At 35.5% G+C, this 18,132-nt stretch overlaps 1 protein-coding gene across 6 annotated transcripts in view; it reads left to right on the plus strand.

Annotated features, from left to right (window-relative positions):
- The window catches only part of BRD10 (bromodomain containing 10), a 125,542-nt gene that overhangs the window by 5,459 nt on the left and 101,951 nt on the right, over window positions 1-18,132 (plus strand). For 5 of the 6 annotated variants that reach the window (XR_010130212.1, XR_010130213.1, XM_019034005.4 and 2 more), the window contains exon 2: window positions 13,972-14,172. Coding sequence is in view for 4 of the 6 variants with exons in the window: in XM_019034005.4 (XP_018889550.3) it covers window positions 13,972-14,172 (201 nt within the window). In the remaining 2 variants the exon portion in view is untranslated. Of the gene's footprint in view, window positions 1-12,191; window positions 12,571-13,971; window positions 14,173-18,132 lie in introns of those variants that run through there. The other variant, XM_063696415.1, reaches the window with a different exon arrangement.

Raw genomic sequence — 18,132 nt, forward strand, 5'->3', positions numbered from 1 at the left:
TCAAAACCTATAAAGTAATTGGAAATTTTAACAAAATGTTTATTTCTCCTCAGTAAATCTGACCCATCCTACCTACCACTGGATTCTGTCATTTTTTTATATAAATCTTTACAAATTGGGGATCTTTGGTAATAGAATCTGGATTTGCCTCATGTTCAGAACCTATAGAATGTTACAGCTTGATATTCCATGTAGTTCTATTTATTATAGTAGCCATTCTTTAAAAAATAGAGTTATTTCAAGAAGGTTCAGAAAATGTTTTAAGTGCAGTAACAGAAGTATGAAAGAGTTCAATTAACAAGACATTTATTGAGCACCTGTTTTGTTCTAGGGTTCGGGGGGCAGTCCCCACCCCCAACAGGTTTAAAAGATGATAGGAAGAAACACATATACAGGCATAGTAAAAGGTAAAGTATGTTTAAACCATGAGTCTCAAACTTGTTCCATTGTCAGAACACTTAGAAGTCATGGTACTATTTGCACAACATCCTGAAATATGTTTTTAATTATATCATGTTTTTTTTCTAGGACATCTAAAAGGTTTAAAACAAATAATGGGAGGGAACCTTTAATTGAAGAAATTCTATGTACTGTCTTAGTTTTTTCCCCCTACAAATTGGGAAAACATAATCACTTTCAGATTTTAGGTGATAAATCTTGGTTCAGCTCATGAATGACCATGTTCTAAGGAGCATACTTTGAGGATGTATACTACTGTGATGAGCTATATTATAGTGTGCAGAGGAGGGATAACTATTGGGAGTGGATAGCTGGGATTAAAAATATTTTATTAGATTTTATTCAAGAGATTATAGTTTTTGAGCTAAGTTTTGAAGAGTGGGTAGAATAATGATAGGTGAAGATGTGTAGTTCATTGAACAATTATTTGAACTATTATGTGCTAGATAATATGTAAAGCCCTGTAGATACAATGACAAACATTACCTTGTCCCTTCAAGGTGATAGGTAAACAGAAACACATAATTAAAAGTTAGGTATTTGGAGGCATAATTAAAAGTTAAAGTATGGAGGCAGGAGAGTACAGAGTAGTCTAGGGGAACAGTTTATACCCAGTGGTTAGAGTATAGGATGGTGAGGATATGTAGTGGCAGCTAAGTCTAGAAAGATAGTCTGGGGCCAATCATAAAGTACCGTGAATGCTTGCTAGGGAATTTAGAATCTAGGCAGTGTAGATCCATCACAGGTTGCGACTAAGGGAGTAACGTGAAGATTTTACTAGTAGTGTTTTGAGGTTTGAAGGCAGAAGTGAAAGGACAATGAGGGAAGAAAACCAATTAAAAGATTATTGAGTTAATTCCATCAAGAGATAATAAACAGTAGGAATAGAAAGGTGGATGGGGATACAAAAGAGGTAAATTCAACAGGTATCAGTGGTAAATGGCAAACTGTTGAATGTGTAGTATGAAGGAGCAGATGATGTCCAAAATGAATAGAAGCATTTGAGCCCAGCTGGTGGTGATGCTTAGGGGACCTGAGAGGAGGCATTAATTTGAAGATATCCAGCTGAGAATTATAAGAGTGCATGTGGAGTCCAGCATAGTGACAAGGGCTAGAGATGTTTAATTAGAGGGTAACTTGCTGAAGGATGATAAATAAATAGAGTAAATGAAATTGCCCAGGACAGAGTCTAGTAAAAATACAAGGGAGCCAATGGCAGAACTTTGTGTGAGGATTGAATGTCTTCAAACTGAAAAGAAAAAAGATTAGGGTTATGATTAAAATATGTATAATGTATATTAAAAGCTGAAATGCTTAATTTAGAAAAGGTAGTTAATGAAGCTGAAAAGAATTTATTCTGGAATAAGTAAAAAGGTATTATTTGAAATATGCTGAACTTACAGACTATTATTTAAAAAGATTGTTCTTCCGTTTGAAAATATTAATTTGAGAATGATTTAGAATTAAGACAATAAAAATGTCCTAACAGATTCTAATGTATTTTGCCTTATAGTTTGTTTCTCCTTGTATTTGTGCCCTTGTATTTATTTTTATTTCCCAGAAGAACACTAGAGCAGGGAAGAAAAATCATATCTTGGAGAGAAAATGTCATCCCTTTCATAGTTTTATTTTAGCTTTCAGATAATCTTTAGGCTACCTCTGTAAGATGAGAGTTGCCCAGAACAAATAATAGCCATTTTCATTTTCCAGGAACTTGTATAATAATATGAATCTTAAAATTCATGTTAAGTTACCAGAAGTTTTTTTTTTTAACTGGGAAAGGCTAATAAGCCCCAGTGGTAGTATCTGTCACCAAACCCTTTGTTATATCGTCTTCCACCTGAGACCTATGAATGTTACAGAAATAAGCGTGCATTACAGTCAGAATATTAAGTATGTACACTTTGAAAAAAGATTCAGGAAAACCAAGAAAATGTTAGTAGTTGTTATTGTTAATTAGAAAGATCCTAGGTAGTTTTCATTTTCTTCTTTTAACTTTTCTATATGTCCTAGATTTTCTACAATAAGCATATTACTTTTATATTAAAAATATATTTTATTGAAAGGAAGTTAATATTTACAATTCTGAATAAACCATATAAGTTAAAATGGAACACAGACAGCATACCCTCCCTTAAGGGATGGACACAGTGTTCAAAAGCATGCAAGAAGGTAGTATGTGGTTAATGTGGTAAGACAAGTTCAGTTCATTATTTTTAGCATATATTTACAATGCTTATTATTTGATAGGCACTATAGGGAGATTCAAAGATGGATGTAGAAAGACACAAGTGGATAAACTAAATTGGTGTAGAGGTTATTCAGGCAATAAGAATACCATATCTAAAAGTGCAAAGGCAAAAAGAGCTACTGTGTGTAGCTAGGGAATGGCCAGTAGTTTAGTTTGGCTAGAGTGTAATTATATATAGAAAAGTAGTGACAGGTGTGACGGTGAGGGCCAGATTATGTAGCCAGATCACAGAGGGCCTAATATGCTGTGCTAATATTAGGGAGTTGTATGAAGGATTTTAAGCTAGGGAATTACAAGGGATGCATAGATGAAATGAATTAGAGAAGGGGAAAACTAGACTCAATTTGATCTTTTCCCATACTTCAATTTTCAGCTTTGCTTATTCTTGACTTCCAAGTTAAAAGAATTGCGTTTGACTATGTTTCTTTTAGGTCTGGTGATTATATATATATAAATGTATCAGGAAAAATTAGTTTTATATATAGCAGAAATCCTAGAGCAATGCTAGATATAAGAGAAATTTTGCCAAATTGAGATAATATGCTAGATTTACATCTCTAAATAATTTGTCAGACTTAGTTGTTTTGTTTCTTTGAATAATTTCAATCTTCTCTCTGTTCTCAGGGAAAAAAATATGTTAAATACAGAATTTTATCAATTTAAGTTAGTCTACTACCAAGTTGTTTTTAGCAACTTTGCCAATAACCAAAAAAAGAATTATGGCAAATATAATTAATAAATTATAAACATATTGACAATATCAATATGCTTAATTTGACAGCTTAGTTTTTATAGACACAAATTTATATTTGTAACAGTTTAATACTTATAAGAACATAATCCTTAAAAAATACAACGTTGCTAGTAGAAGGTATTTAAAAACTATTAAATATGATAGTATTTCAAGGTATTCCACAGACTACTGACAAGTATGAGAACCATTTATATTCTTAAGTTTATCTAAATCCTTGGTACAATTCTACTACGCTAGTGATTTCTACTACTTATTAATTCCAGGCTAGGGAATTTGATTGATAGTAATATTTAAGTCAAAGGCTCTTAATCATATCCAAGACTTATTTTAAAAGTTTCATGAGAAGAGTATATAAATTATAGGATAACTGAAATCTCTTAATTTTTTATTAACAATTTAAACCCTTTTTTATGTCATATATACACATGTATTATTTACTTACACACAAAAAATTAAATGCAAACTTTGAGTTTGCTATATAGCACTTAATCATCGTGCTTGGTTGCTTATGAACAAAAGCTGTAAGGATTGAGAGAAAGGAGTCTTTTCTCCTGAGAGACAGACTGGAGAGAAAAGGATCATAAAAGATTTCAAGGAGTAGAGAGCATTTAGATACCTGTGGTGGTAGGATTGACAGTATTTGCAATATAGATTATTAAAATATTATGTGTATACATATTATGGAAATCTAAAGAAAATAGTTGAATTGTAACTAATATATGTAGACTTTTTAGCAATCCAGTGATTAGTGTTTATATTCGCAATAGTTTATTAATTTAAAATGTGTACATCTGGGACAATAATAGAACAGTACAAGAGAAAATCTCCCTCTTTCACCAGTCTCCAGGTCTCCTACTGTTAAGAGGCCAATCCTACTGTTAATAGTTTCTTTTATCCAATTGAGTGTCCAGTAGCCATCTCAAACTTTAACATGTTCAAAACAGAACTTTTGTTTTTTTTGTTTATTTTTACTAAGTTTAGTCTTAGAGATTTGACCATCCACCAAGTTGCTGTAGCCAAAAAAATAGCATTTTTCATTGATTCTTCCTACTTCTAAAGTATATTTTAAATCTTGCCTATTTCTTTCTATTGTTACCACTTAAGTAAGTGTTCTTGACTGTCCTTTACAAAACGTACAGTATGTAACTTATAGTTTGAACTTATTTATTATGTATTATGTGTGCTTACTTTTTGTGTATCTTCTTTGCTATCCATGTAAGCTCAGAGCAGACAGGAATGTTGTCTGTGTTGTTGCCAAACCTACCCCACTACCTATAAGTGCTTAGTTAATGTTGAATGAAGGAATGAATGAATGGATGGATGGATCTGCCTGAAATTTGTTTTGGTGAAGAAGTGAGGTTGAAATCCAGCTTAATTTTTTTCTCAAATACCCAGCCAGTTGTTGCAACATCAACTTTCTCCATTATTTTGAATTACCATGTTTATGATATATTATTAGTGTATTTGGATCTATTTTTCTTTATCATGTCTCTAGTGTATTTGGATCTAACTTTCTCTGGTGTGCTGTTGATCTAACTATTCATCTTCTGATATTAAACTTTATTACTGTGACTTTAGAATTTATTTTAATATATTTGGTAGAGTGAGTCCTCTGTCAAAAAAACCCCCATTTTTTCATGTATTTATTTTTCCATTAGTTATGTGGCTTTTAAATAAGTATAGCAGAAGCAACATTTGCATCACCCGTGTTTTGTTCACTTCGCATAAGAAATATGCAAGAAAACAATAAAAATCACTAGTTTGTGGGGAATAAGAGTGGTATTCTTCTCATTCATGAAGTGAAAGATGAAAAGTTGATAGCATTACTTATTTTCTGTGGACACTGTAATAGCCACTTGCTACATTCTTCTCATTTTAATTATGTCCTTAGCTCTTGCCAAGTCCCTGTATCTCTTTGTTAAGACCTGTTATTTCAGGTAGGCAGGCGCTAAGACTTGCTCTAGCTTTCCTGCCTTTCTTCCTTGTGCCATTGTCTGAATCTGAAAGTGTCCTAAATTTACAATCAGCTACTTTAAAGCCTCATCAATGCTTAGGAGATAAATAGAAGAGTTGGCCAGGGACAGGAAGCCAAGGTATTTACCTGCGTACTTTGCAGACTCATTACATTTTTAGCATCTTCTAGGGAACATTAGCGTATTGAGACAGTATGAGAGTTAGTGACCTAGAGAGCTTCTGTTCTGCCTGCATTGAGAACTCCTGAGAAGTAGGAATAGCTGTAGCAGTAGTAGTATGTTCAGCAGAGCAGCCCTAACTTACTAAAAATGCTTATCAAACTTGTCAAGGTTGATAAGGCACTTTTCAAATACTATTTCTCTGTAAATAAAAACTTTGCATTTGCCTTTGTGCCTTTCCTAAATTCAGAAAAACAGAATAAATATATTCTAAGCAAAACGATTTTTTAAAAATTAGTTACATGGCTCGGGCATGGTAGCTCATGCCTATAATCCCAGCACTTTGGGAGGCCGAGGTGGGCAGATCACCTGAGGTCGGGAGTTTGAGACCAGCCTGGCCAATGTGGTGAGAGACCCTGTGAAATCCCGACTCCGCTAAACATACAAAAATTAGCCAGGCATAGTGGCATATGCTTGTAATCTTAGCTACTTGGGAGACTGAGGCACAAGAATTGCTTGAACCCAGGAGGCAAAGGTTGCAGTGAGCTGAGATTGTGCCATTGCACTCCAGCCTGGGTGACAGAGTAAGACGTTGTCTCAAAAACAACAACAACAACAACAACAGAAAAACCAAGTTACGTGGTCTTCAGTTGTTCTTTGGGGCGTTATGTCATTTACCTGTTGCTGTTGCAGAAATGAATAATGGCTTTGGAAGGTTTTGTTTGTATTCCTCTCCTCTGGAGAGGAATAAATACATTTATTTTTATATATGTATTTATTTATTTTTGTTGTTTAATGGCTTTACTTACCACTAAGGGCTCCTAAGTCAGTATCTTGAACCCCCCGCCTTTAGTTTTAGTTTCATATTTTTGTCCATAGAACTTTTCCAGTTGGTTGTGTAATTGTTATCTCAAAATGTTGAAAACTGAGTATATTTCTAACCCAAATCTCCTTCCCAGTTTTCCTGTTTTTCTTTTTGACTTTTCACATTTTTGTCAGTGGTGTTATCATTGTTTCAGCCTGAATGTATCAGTCATCTTTGATGTTTATACTTTTAATTCCATATGTACAAATTGTTAGCGTGTTCTTTGCTAAATCCCTGTTGCTCAGTAAATATTTTGATGAATATATTTGAATAATATGAATGAATATTTTTGTCTTTATTTAGTATTCTCTCTCCACTCTTTCCTATCTATCTAAAACTGTTCTTTCTGCAAAGTCCAATTCAAGTTCTTAACAAAGGGTGACCAGATGGTATAGAAAGGTTGACTAAAATAAGAACTGAAAAATATCCTCTGCATTTCCTAACTGGGAGATCTTTGGGAAGAGGGATTTCAGTGGAGTAGCTCCAAGCAGATGCCACATTATAGATTGAGATGTGAATGAAAGATGAATTGGATCAGCAGCTTAGATGTTCCTCAGGGAAACTTGGACTTGTTTATATGCTAAAGCAGCTAACAGATAGAGAAAGAGAGTTTGAAGGCTTAGAAGATAATTAATGAAATAAAAATTCTGAAGACCTGTGTAGTGATTCATTTTTCATTAGAGGATTGGAGGCACATTTTTCACTGAAACATAAAGTAAGGATGGGCCTGGATTTAGATAATTTTGGTTTTTGAGAAGCAGGAAGTTAATGGAGCTCTTACTTTAAAACTGCCGTTTTCTCTGAAATAAGTTATGGGCAGTCACCTGCGAGGTGATGGAATGAAGCTTTTGAATAGTGGTAGCATTTGAGCCGGCATGGTGGCTCACGCCTCTAATCCCAGCAATTTGGGAGGCCAAGGCAGGTGGATCAACTGAGGTCGGGAGTTCGAGACCAGCCTGACCAACATGGAGAAACCCCGTCTCTATTGAAAATACTGAGAATTAGCTGGGCGTGGTGGCGTATGCTTGTAATCCCAGCTACTCAGGAGGCTGAGGCAGGAGAATTGCTTGAACCAGGGAGGCGGAGGTTGCAGCGAGCCGAGATGGCGCCATTGCACTCCAGCCTGGGCAACAAGAGCGAAACTCCATCTCAAAAAAAAAAAAAAAAAAAAAAAAAAGAATAATGATAGCATTTGAAGTTGCTGTTATGGAGAATGAAAGAGGAAGTTGACCACCTTCAAAGAAGTCATATTAGATACAGTTGAGCCCAGCTGAGGTTATAGTTAGACAACAGATTATAAGGGGATTATTTTTTTCTACCCTGCTCAGTAGGAGAAGTATAGGAGTGAAGGGGCCTTTGGCTGAGATGTAAGAGAGAGGCTACATGCCTGAGACAGAAATATAATTGGTCCAGGGAGATAAGAGAAGAGGTTAGTCATGTATTATGGGTCTCAACTGGTTATCTATGTGAATAGCTAAAAGAAGTTGAATTATGTTACAGCAAATGAGAGTCAGACAAGGGACTAGAGGTCTGAAGGAAGACGAAAAAGAAATTCAGGGGGAATAAGGTAATGACTGGGAAAATAGAAGGTAAAAATCAAGTAGAAAGTAAGTTTAATGGACTTTGATAAGTGCTTTTTTGTGGGTATGCAGACTTCTTCTTTTCCTGAAAACCTTTTTGTGTATGAGGTAGCTTATAGCTGCAGATAAGAGCAGTGGTCTCCAGACTTTCATGATCTGGCTTCTCAAGCAGCAAACATTTTGAATATGTACCTTCGATTATGCATATTTATTTATAAATCATATATGGATACTTTACTATTATGTTTTATATATTATAAAACATAAGCTAAGCTAGATACTTAAAATGAGAGAGTAAATAAGCATATTTAAAAATTTTTTTAACATTATTGATGGTATAAAAAGTTTTTGATGAGGGCATTGTGATACTTCATTAGTTTTGAGAATCTTGGTTTCATACTTGGCTGTAGAGCTATTTGAAAGGCTTGTTTTAAGTTAGGTTTATTTTGATACTTGGTTTTAATGGCTGTTGTAGCACAGAGCTTGTAAAGATACATAAATGTAGACAGAAGCTTAGATGGATGATGCTTATCTATCAAATATGCAAATTTTTTTGTCAAAATTCCCCAGTAAAATTTTCTGTCTTTCCTAATTTAATTAGTTGCTCTTGAAAAGTATTCCTAAGGTGTGCTGTGCTGTTAATCTCCATTTGCCCTGTAAATGCATTTTCTACCCTTGTGCACTGTGCTCTGTGCCCCAGAAGGCTGATTTATAAGGATCAAACTGGTATGCCTTGACCTCTGACTTCTGATTGGGTTCAGCCAATAGGAGGGACTGACAGGAGGACAGAGAGGACAGACATATTTATTCCTACAGCTTCCTTTTTGCTGGGTTGCAAGTTGTCAGTAACTGTGCTCCATCGTTATGGGCTTCTCCTACAGTCACCGCTCTCTGGGTTCCAGTAACTATTCACTCTCCTCCCCATATTGGGCTTAGAGTGGTAAAATAGTTCTCTGCTGTGGCTAGCCCTGGAGTGCTTCACTATCCCTTCCTATTTTCTCTCAACCTTGCCTGCACATTTGTAAATAGTCCCTTCATTAAATAAACATCACATCTTTTTACATATTATCTATTTCTTTCCAGGACCCTTAGGGCTAAAGTTGCATTTTAATATTTTTAAATGGATAGGTGAACTAAGTGATTGAAACTCTTCATTTAGTTTTTTTTTTTTTTTTTTTAATGGAGTCTCACTCTGTCACCCAGGCTGGAGTGCAGTGGTGAGATCTCGGCTCACTGCAGCCTCCGTCTCCCAGGTTCCAGTGAGTCTTCTGCCTCAGCCTCCTGAGTAGCTGGGACTACAGACGCATGCCACCATGCCCAGCTAATTTTTTATTATTAGTAGAGATGGGGTTTCACCATGTTGGCCAGGCTGGTCTCAAACTCCTGACCTCATTTGATCCACCCGCCTTGGCCTCCCAAAGTGCTGGGATTACAGGCATGAGCCACTGCGCCCGGCTTCATTTAGAATATTTTTAAACAGATTAGATAACCCTGAGTTTTAAGTGTGCTGATAGAATTTTCATAGGTGACACATGTACATTGTTTTTGATAGCAAAAGAAAATCACATAATGCAAAAGTGTTCAAACATCTATTTTTAGTAGGGGAGTAGGTGTCAGTTTGTATATTAACTATAAGTAAAGCTTAATATCAACTCACTTTCTTGTTAAGACTTATTGTAATAATTTTAAACAGAATCAAGCCTCTGAATTCTGAAATTTGGAATGTATTAACACAGAAAAGACTTTACATGCTTTGTGTTAAAAAAAAAAAAGGGGAGGAAAGAAAGTAAATGTAAAACTCAATAAGTAACCATAATTATTGGTTAGTGTTTGCTTATGGATAGCAGTATATTATTATTTTCAAACTACTGTCAGATTTCATGAAATGATTTCCCTAATAGACAGAAAAAAAGCTTGAATTTTTGCAATGGGAGAGCTATTTTAGTGTGTTTTTTGCAATGGGAGAGCTATTTTAGTGTATTTATTTGGCCATTGATTATTTGACAATCCTATTTGAAAGGTAAATTTATTTTTTTATCTTATTTTATTCACTGATTAATGGAACTCAAGTAGATAGTAACATGTTTAATCAGGATTCTTTTACTATGGACAATATAGATGACTGGAATTTTTAAACCTTAATTATGTGTGTGAATTTAAAATGGAAAATAACTTGGCTTGTGTTCTTCCAAATACTTTCTATGCGCATATAGATATATAGGGCACAATTTGAGGGCATGATGACAGTCATTAACACAACAAAGTTCCTATCCTCCTGGAGCTTTCATTTTATTAGATAATTACCAAAAAAATAGTAATTATATAATGCAATGTAGTGATAAGTGACATGAAAAAGAAACTAGTGTAAGAACAGAGAGTGATAGGGTATCGTTTATTAAATAACTTAGTTAGGGAAGGTCTTTCAGATGTTGTGGCATTTGAACAGAGACTTGAATGAAGTGATAGAGTGTAGCCATATGAGTATCTGGAGGAAGAGCGTCTTAGAGGAGAGAGATCAAGTGCAAAGATGCATGGAAACAGATGTGTTGGTATGACTGAGAATAAAATGGAGAGTTTTGTAGCTGGAATACAAAGAGCTAAGGTCAGAATGGCAGAAAATTAGGCCTGGAGAGGTAGGCGAAGGCCATATCATGCTAGGTCTTGGAGATCATAAGAACTTTAGATTATTCTAACTGAAAGACTTTGGAGGAGACAAAGCAAGGTAATGGCATCTGATTTGCCTTTTTTTTTTTTTTTTTTTTGAGACAAGAGTCTTCCTCTGTCGCCCAGGCTGGAATGCAATGGCACGATCTTGGCTCACTGCAACCTCCGCCTCCTAGGTTCAAATGATTCTCCTGCCTCAGCCTCCTGAGTAGCTTGGACTACAGGTGCATGTGCCATCAGGCCCAGCTAATTTTTGTATTTTTAATAGAGATGGGGTTTTACCATATTGGCCAAGCTGGTCTGGAACTCCTGACCTCAGGTGATCCACCCGCCTTGGCCTCCCAGTGTGCTGGGATTACAGGCGTGAGTGACTGCACGCGGCCCTGGTTTGGTTTTTAAAAGGATTACCTGGGTTGCTATATGAATAGACTCTAGGAATATCAGAGCAGAAGCCAGGAGGCCTGTCACAAAGCAACTGCAGTAGTCTAGATGAGAGTTTGAACTCATGCGTGTACAGACACACTACTAGATGCATGTACAGATATACTACTAGATGTATGCGTACATATCATATGAAAACTAATACACATATGGCATCTAGTAGTGTGTCTGTACATGCATGATATATGTATATATACACACACAAAAAAACACACATGCACATATATAATTATTTTTGGGTTAAAAATATATTTTGTTCAGAAACTTTTTTTACATTTAGCAGTGTAATATGGACATCTTTAACAGTGAATACATATACATATACTTGATTTGTTTTAATGGATGGATGCTGTTCCATGTTGTAGTGTTCAGTACATTATTTAATCTGTCTCATATTGAAAAACATTTATGTTTCCAGTGTTTTAAAAAATAACAGGCAATATTCTGAGTGTTCTTGGTTGTAGTTGTTGAATTACATCTGTAGGATAAATTCTGAGAAGCATGGTGGGTCAAAGGATATGTTCATGTTAAACTTTAATGATTATTACTAAATTGACTGCTAGAAAGACGTTTACACTTCTACTAATGTTTAAGAATTTTTCCTTCCTTACATCCTTTCCAACACTGAGTAATATCAGTCTTTTTTATCTTTACATGTTGGTGAGAGAGAAACAGCACCATGGTTGGTTGGATTTTCTTTTAATTATGAGTAATAAATATCAAAGCTCATAAATTTTAATTTCTGATGAGTAATAAAGGATATTACTTTCTCTTTGGTCTTTGTTCTGAGAAAATACTGATTTAGAAAGTTTATACCTTTATCTTATCTACTTATAAAACTGAAATTAAAGAGTAAAATACAGTTTCTGACCTTATGTAACAATTTAGCCATGTAACTTGCCATTTTTCTCAATTTTCCTTATCTCCAGTGTTCTGTGTACTTACTGAATTTTTATCCTCAATGCTCTACATACCTGCTGTGACCTCTGAGATGTCATTATTTTTCAATGCAATATTGTCCATTAATGTTCTCTTTCATCAGTATTGAAGAAGTAGTTAAAATTATATAGCTAATTAATTCACCTACTAAAAATATTATACTAAAATAAATTCAAGTACACCAATTCAGTATCTGTTGTTGCCAGTTAGCTATCTTCCCTGGGTCCACAATTCCTTACTTCCGGCCCAATTAGCTATCATACAGATGTATGCCATTGTATACTGAAGGATCACAGCCTAAAATGGTATGCTAGATTAGCCCAAATTCTTCAGTATTTTTGGAAAACCAATTTAACATTCATGCCCTTATTAAAGCTGAATTAGTTATACTGTTATCTCCGTATAGCAGAGGAAACACATAATGGTGCTACAGTTTGGTGGAATTCTACACTCATACTGTTCATGGGACCTAGATGGCACTGAGGGTAAGGTTGTTACAAAGTTATTCTAATTTAGTGTAATAAATCACTCTGACGTAGTCCGAGGAGGACAGGACTTCAATTATTATATTTTATGTCATAAAGATTTATGTTTGGCTGGGTGGGGTGGCTCATGCCTGTAATCCCAGCACTTTGGGAGGCCAAGGTGGGCTGATCGCTTGAGCCCAGGTGTTCAAGACCAGCCTGGGCAACATGGTGAAACCCTGTCTCTACAAAATTACAAAAGTTAGCCAGGCGTGATGGCACATGCCTGTGGTCCCAGCTACTGAGGAGGCTGAGGTGGGAGGATCACCTGAGCCCGGGGAGGTTGAAGCTGCAGGATCATACCACTGCACCCCAGCCTGGGTGACAGAGTCTCTGTCTCAAAAAAAAAAAAAAAAATTTACATTTTAATGAACCTTTAGCCTATTTTATGTTAAAGCCTGTAGGAAAGCAGGGAAATATAACTATAGGGTCAACTTTTAATTTATATAAATTTTCTTTTTTTTTTTCTTTTTTTTTTTGAGGTAGGAACTCTGTCACCCAGGCTGGAGTGGAGTGGTATGATCTCAGCTCATTGCAGCCTCAAGCTCCCAAGCATCGGTCCTCCCACCTTAGCCTTCCAAGTATTAATATATTAATAATTGGATCTACAGGCGCTCACCACCATGCCTGACTAAGTTTTGTATTTTTTTTTTTTTTTTTTTTTTTTTTAATGAGACAGAGTTTCTCTCTTGTTGCCCAGGCTGGAGTGCAGTGATGTGATCTCGGCTCACCACAACCTCTGCCTCCTCCTGGTTCAAGTGATTCTCCTGCCTCAGCCTGCCGAGTAGCTGGAATTACAGGCATGCGCCACCACGCCCGGCTAATTTTGTATTTTTAGTAGAGGCAGGGCTTCTCCGTGTTGGTCAGGCTGGTCTCAAACTCCTGACCTCAGATGATTCGCCTGCCTTGGCCTCCCAAATTGCTGAGATTGCGGGCATGAGCCACCGCACCCGGCTGTTTATAATTTTTTCAAAGTGTTTATGTATCATTTTACATTTTCTTTTTCCAAATGTTTCTGTATTATTGTACATTTTCTCATACCAATAATAGATAGTATGAAATATATTGCAAACAATAAACTTTGTTTTCTATTAAAGAGATAGTGCTTTAGTCAATATTTTAAATGCTTCAGTCTCAGATTTTTTTTTTTATGTCGGGAAGAGACTGTCACTCTGACTGATTTTATGACATCAGGAGTATGAGAAATTGTGTAGGGAGGATAAAAATTTAGAACAAAGCTAAGTAAGTAAGGTTTAAATACTTTTATGTATTTAGCAAAAGGGATTCTTAAGTTGCTGGCTAAGGGGGTTTATTGCTTATCCAGAAGATTTGACCTTGTGAATTGACTTATTCTTCTCCAAGGCACTTGAGAGAAAAGACAACGATAGCAGTTACATCTAGAGGCTATTATGGATTGGAGGATGAGAAGGGAACTGCATGTACCTCAACAAGGCGTCGGTCAACACTGCGAAGTTTGGCAGGCTTAACAAGTGGAGTTTTTGAATCTATAATGGTTCAAGTTTTGAGACAGGAAGAACAGCTGAGAGCAAAAGAAGAAAAAAGGTAAATGTTAAAAAAAAATTTCATAATTTCAGCTGCATAATTTTTATATGCCCATATCAGATTTCTGGGCCCATTTTAGTAGTGTTCCAAAATGCATTGTTACAAAAGTATGAATTCATAATGAAATATCACAATAAAATTTGTTTAAAATATAATTTTAAAATTTAAAACCACTTATCTTGAAGCTATACAAAAATAATTTCTACAGAATATTTCAGAGTGCTTTCTAGATTTCTAGTAGTATTCATTCTCAAGTGAATTATAAGTTTTAAATTAGAGGAATTTTCTATAGGTTTGTAGTTTTAGAACAGAATCACAGACCTTTAAAATCAGGAGAATCTCCAGAGATTATGTAGTTCAAGCATGACATAAATTCACCTCTGCCTGTTCCTCCATTGGAATTAATATCCTGGATAACTGTGCTTACTCTGGGCTGATCAGGAAAACGTGTGCTCAGTTAGTGGTAGCTTCTAGGGTCTGGGAGCATAAGAGTGATGGCATTTATATAACTTTTCAATTTATAAAAAGAGAACCAGGGCTCAGAGAGGTAAGTGACACTGATGTTTCTATACTGACAAACAAAAAAAAGACTAGTTATTTTTATAGTACTAAATCAAATTGCGAACTATGTTAGGAGTGATTACTAATGTTATAAGGACTTGTTAATGCTGGTCAGAGGCAATTTATAATATTTTGTTGCTCTTCTTGTAATAATAAATGTAACTTGCTTTGAAATTTGTAGGATTAAAACTCAGCCTTGAGACTTTCTACCATCATACTTTTTCCAGCAGTAATTAATTTGGAAACCTGCTGTAAAGTATTTTTTTTTTTTACTTGTGCAGAGCTTCACAGAACTACTCCTACTATAGGAAAGGAGGGCTTATGGAAAGGGGTAAAGATTAACTTGACAGTAGCGTACAGTAGATTGGAATGGGGAGAATTGAAGAAAAGGAAGGCTTGTACGAAGAAGGCTGTAGTAGTCTACATCTCCACTACTGGTCACCACCTCCAATACTGGTCACCAGAAATTGGAAGAAATCAGATTGTCCTGAGAACAATTAATAGGACTTAGTATCTTCCTTGATATGGGGAGAACAAAGGAAGAGACAAAGATAAGTCAAAAAGTAGTTGTAATAATAGTAGTGATATAAACAATAAGATAAAAAAAAAGAATGGCTAATGTTTATTGAGCGTATTTGCCAGGTTTAGCTCTAAGCACCTTCCTTGTATTCAGCATTTATCCTGAGGCACAGAGTGATGAAGTAACTTGCCCAAGGTCATACAGTTTTTGAGTAGTGAACTCAAGATTGGAACCCAATCAGTCTGGCTCTAGAGCTTTTGCTCCTAAGCAGTATACCATTTTTTGATTTGTAAAATGGTAAAACTGGCAAAGAAAATAGAAGAACTTGAAAATGTGAGTCCAGGTAGGGGAAAAAGCAGTGAATTCATTTTGAATAAATTGTTTAATATGATAATGAAAACATTTACATATCCAAGCAGGAATGCGTAGCAGGAAACTATGAATATGAATCAATCTATGTGTGCCCTGACATCAAATAAACATGGGAGAATAAGCCATGGGAGGAAAACCCTCTGTTAAATATCATAGTAACTATGATAATTTAATGGAGTTATATGAATTAAGCTATCTCTTTTAGTGTTAACGTTTTAAATTATAAAATATTTTAAGCATAGAACAAAGAATAAATAAAATTAAAGCCTGTGCTGTGGAGAAGTAGGAAGGCTTTTACACTGTTGGTGGGAATGTAAATTAGTTCAGCTGTTGTGGAAGGCAGTATGATGATTCCTGAAAGATCTAGAACCATTTGACCCAGCAATTCCATTACTGGGTATATAACCCAAAGGAATATAAATCATTCTGTTATAAAGGTACGTGCATGGCTATGTTCATTGCAGCACTATTCACAATAGCAAAGGCATGGAATCAACCCAAATGCTCAGCAATGATAGACTGGATAAAGAAAATGTGGTACATACAGACCATGGAATACTCTGCAGCCATAAAAAGGAATTCGATCATGTCATTTGCAGGGACATGGATGAAGCTGGAAGCCATTATCCTCAGCAAACTAACACAGGAACAGAAAACTAAACACCACATCTTCTCACTTATGAGTGGGAGCTGAACAGTGAGAACACATGGACACAGGGAGGGGAACAACACACACTGGAGCCTGTAAGGGGGGTAGAGGGAGGGAGAGCATCAGGATAAATAGCTAATGCATGCTGAACTTAATACCTAGGTGATGGGTTGATAGGTGCAGCAAACCACCATGGCACGTGTTTACCTGTGTAACAAACCTGCACGTCCTGCACTTGTATCCTGGACCTTAAAATAATAATAATAATTTTAAAAAAGCCTATGTGCCCACAACCCAACAATTTTGTTTTTTAAGAATTAGCCATGAATGCCATCTAGTTTCCTTGTACTTCTGTTATAGAAGATACCCCATCTTAACTTTTTTGTTTCTCATTCCCATGCATTTTATTATTGAACTGTAAGAATTTTTTTTTTTTTTTTTTTCTTTTCTTGAGACGGAGTTTTGCTGTTGTTGCCTAGGCTGGAGTGCAGTGGCGCAATCTTGGCTCACCACAACCTCCGCCTCCCAGGTTCAAGCGATTCTCCTGTCTCAGCCTCCTGAGTAGCTGGGATCCCAGGCAAGCACCACCACACCCGGCTAATTCTGTATTTTTAGTAGAGATGGGGTTTCTCCATGTTGGTCAGGATGGTCTTGAACTCCCAACCTCAGGTGATCTGCCCACCTCGGCCTCCCACAGTGTTGGGATTACAGGTGTGAGCCACCGTGCCCAGCCAAGAATTCTTTATGTATTCTGGATATAAGCCCTTTGTCAGATATATGTGTTCGCAAGTGTTTTCTCAGTCCATGGCCTTCATTTTCAGTGTTTTTGGAGAAGTTTTTTGTCTTGGAAGTTCAAATCATCCATTTTTTTTTAATGTTTTTGTGGACCTACCTAAGGAATCTTAGCGTACCCAAGGTTATGGAAATTTTTGTTCTAGAATTTTTTAAGTTTTGATTTTTCTGGTTATGTTTATTCTTTTGAAGTTAATTTTTGTGTGTGGTATGAAGTAAGGAAAAACTTTACTTTTTTCCATATGGATAGCCAGTTCCTTTAGTATCATTTGTTGAACAAAAACTATTCTGTCACCACTGAATTACCTTTGCATCTTTGTTGAAAAGCTATTGAACGTATTATTTGTGAGTCTTTCTGAACTGTGTTGTTTCATTTAGCTATAGGTGTATCTTTATGTTAGCACTATATTGATTTGATTAACTTTACAGTAAGTCTTGAAATTAAATAGCATGTCTTCCAACTTTATGGGTTTTTTTTTTCAAATTCGTTTGTCTATACTAGGACCTTCAATTTTGTGTAATTTTGAAATCATATTGTTAATTTCTGCAGAAAAAGCCTGGGAAGGTTGATTGAGATTACGTGGAAGTTATCAGTTTCTGGATAATTGTTTTGTTTTCTTTTTTTCTTAGCTGTATTTTGTAGTTTTCAGTGTGCACATTTTTTACATATTTGGTTACCTTTTTCCCTACATATTTCATGGTTTTTATACAATTGTAAGTCATTTTAAAATTTAATTTACAATTATTTATTGCTAATATATCTAGAAATACAAACTTTAGTACAGTAACCTTTTGTCTTCTCTGAGTTTTGTCAGGTTTTGCTTCATGTAATTTGAAACTGTGCTATTAGATGCATAGATATTCATGGCTTTTATGTTTTCTGATGTATTGACTTCTTTCTTATTATGTCCCTTTTTATCCCTGGTGATATTGCTTACATTCTTTAATATTCCATTTTATCTCCAGTGTTGGCCCATTATAATGCTCTGCCTCGTTGTTTTATTTTTTCAAAGTAGTTTCTGTAGGATTTACAGGATGTGCTTTAATTTATCATGGTCAGTTTCAA

The sequence above is a fragment of the Gorilla gorilla genome, chromosome 13, assembly GCF_029281585.2.
Source record: "Gorilla gorilla gorilla isolate KB3781 chromosome 13, NHGRI_mGorGor1-v2.1_pri, whole genome shotgun sequence".
Classification (NCBI taxonomy): Eukaryota; Metazoa; Chordata; class Mammalia; order Primates; family Hominidae; genus Gorilla; species Gorilla gorilla.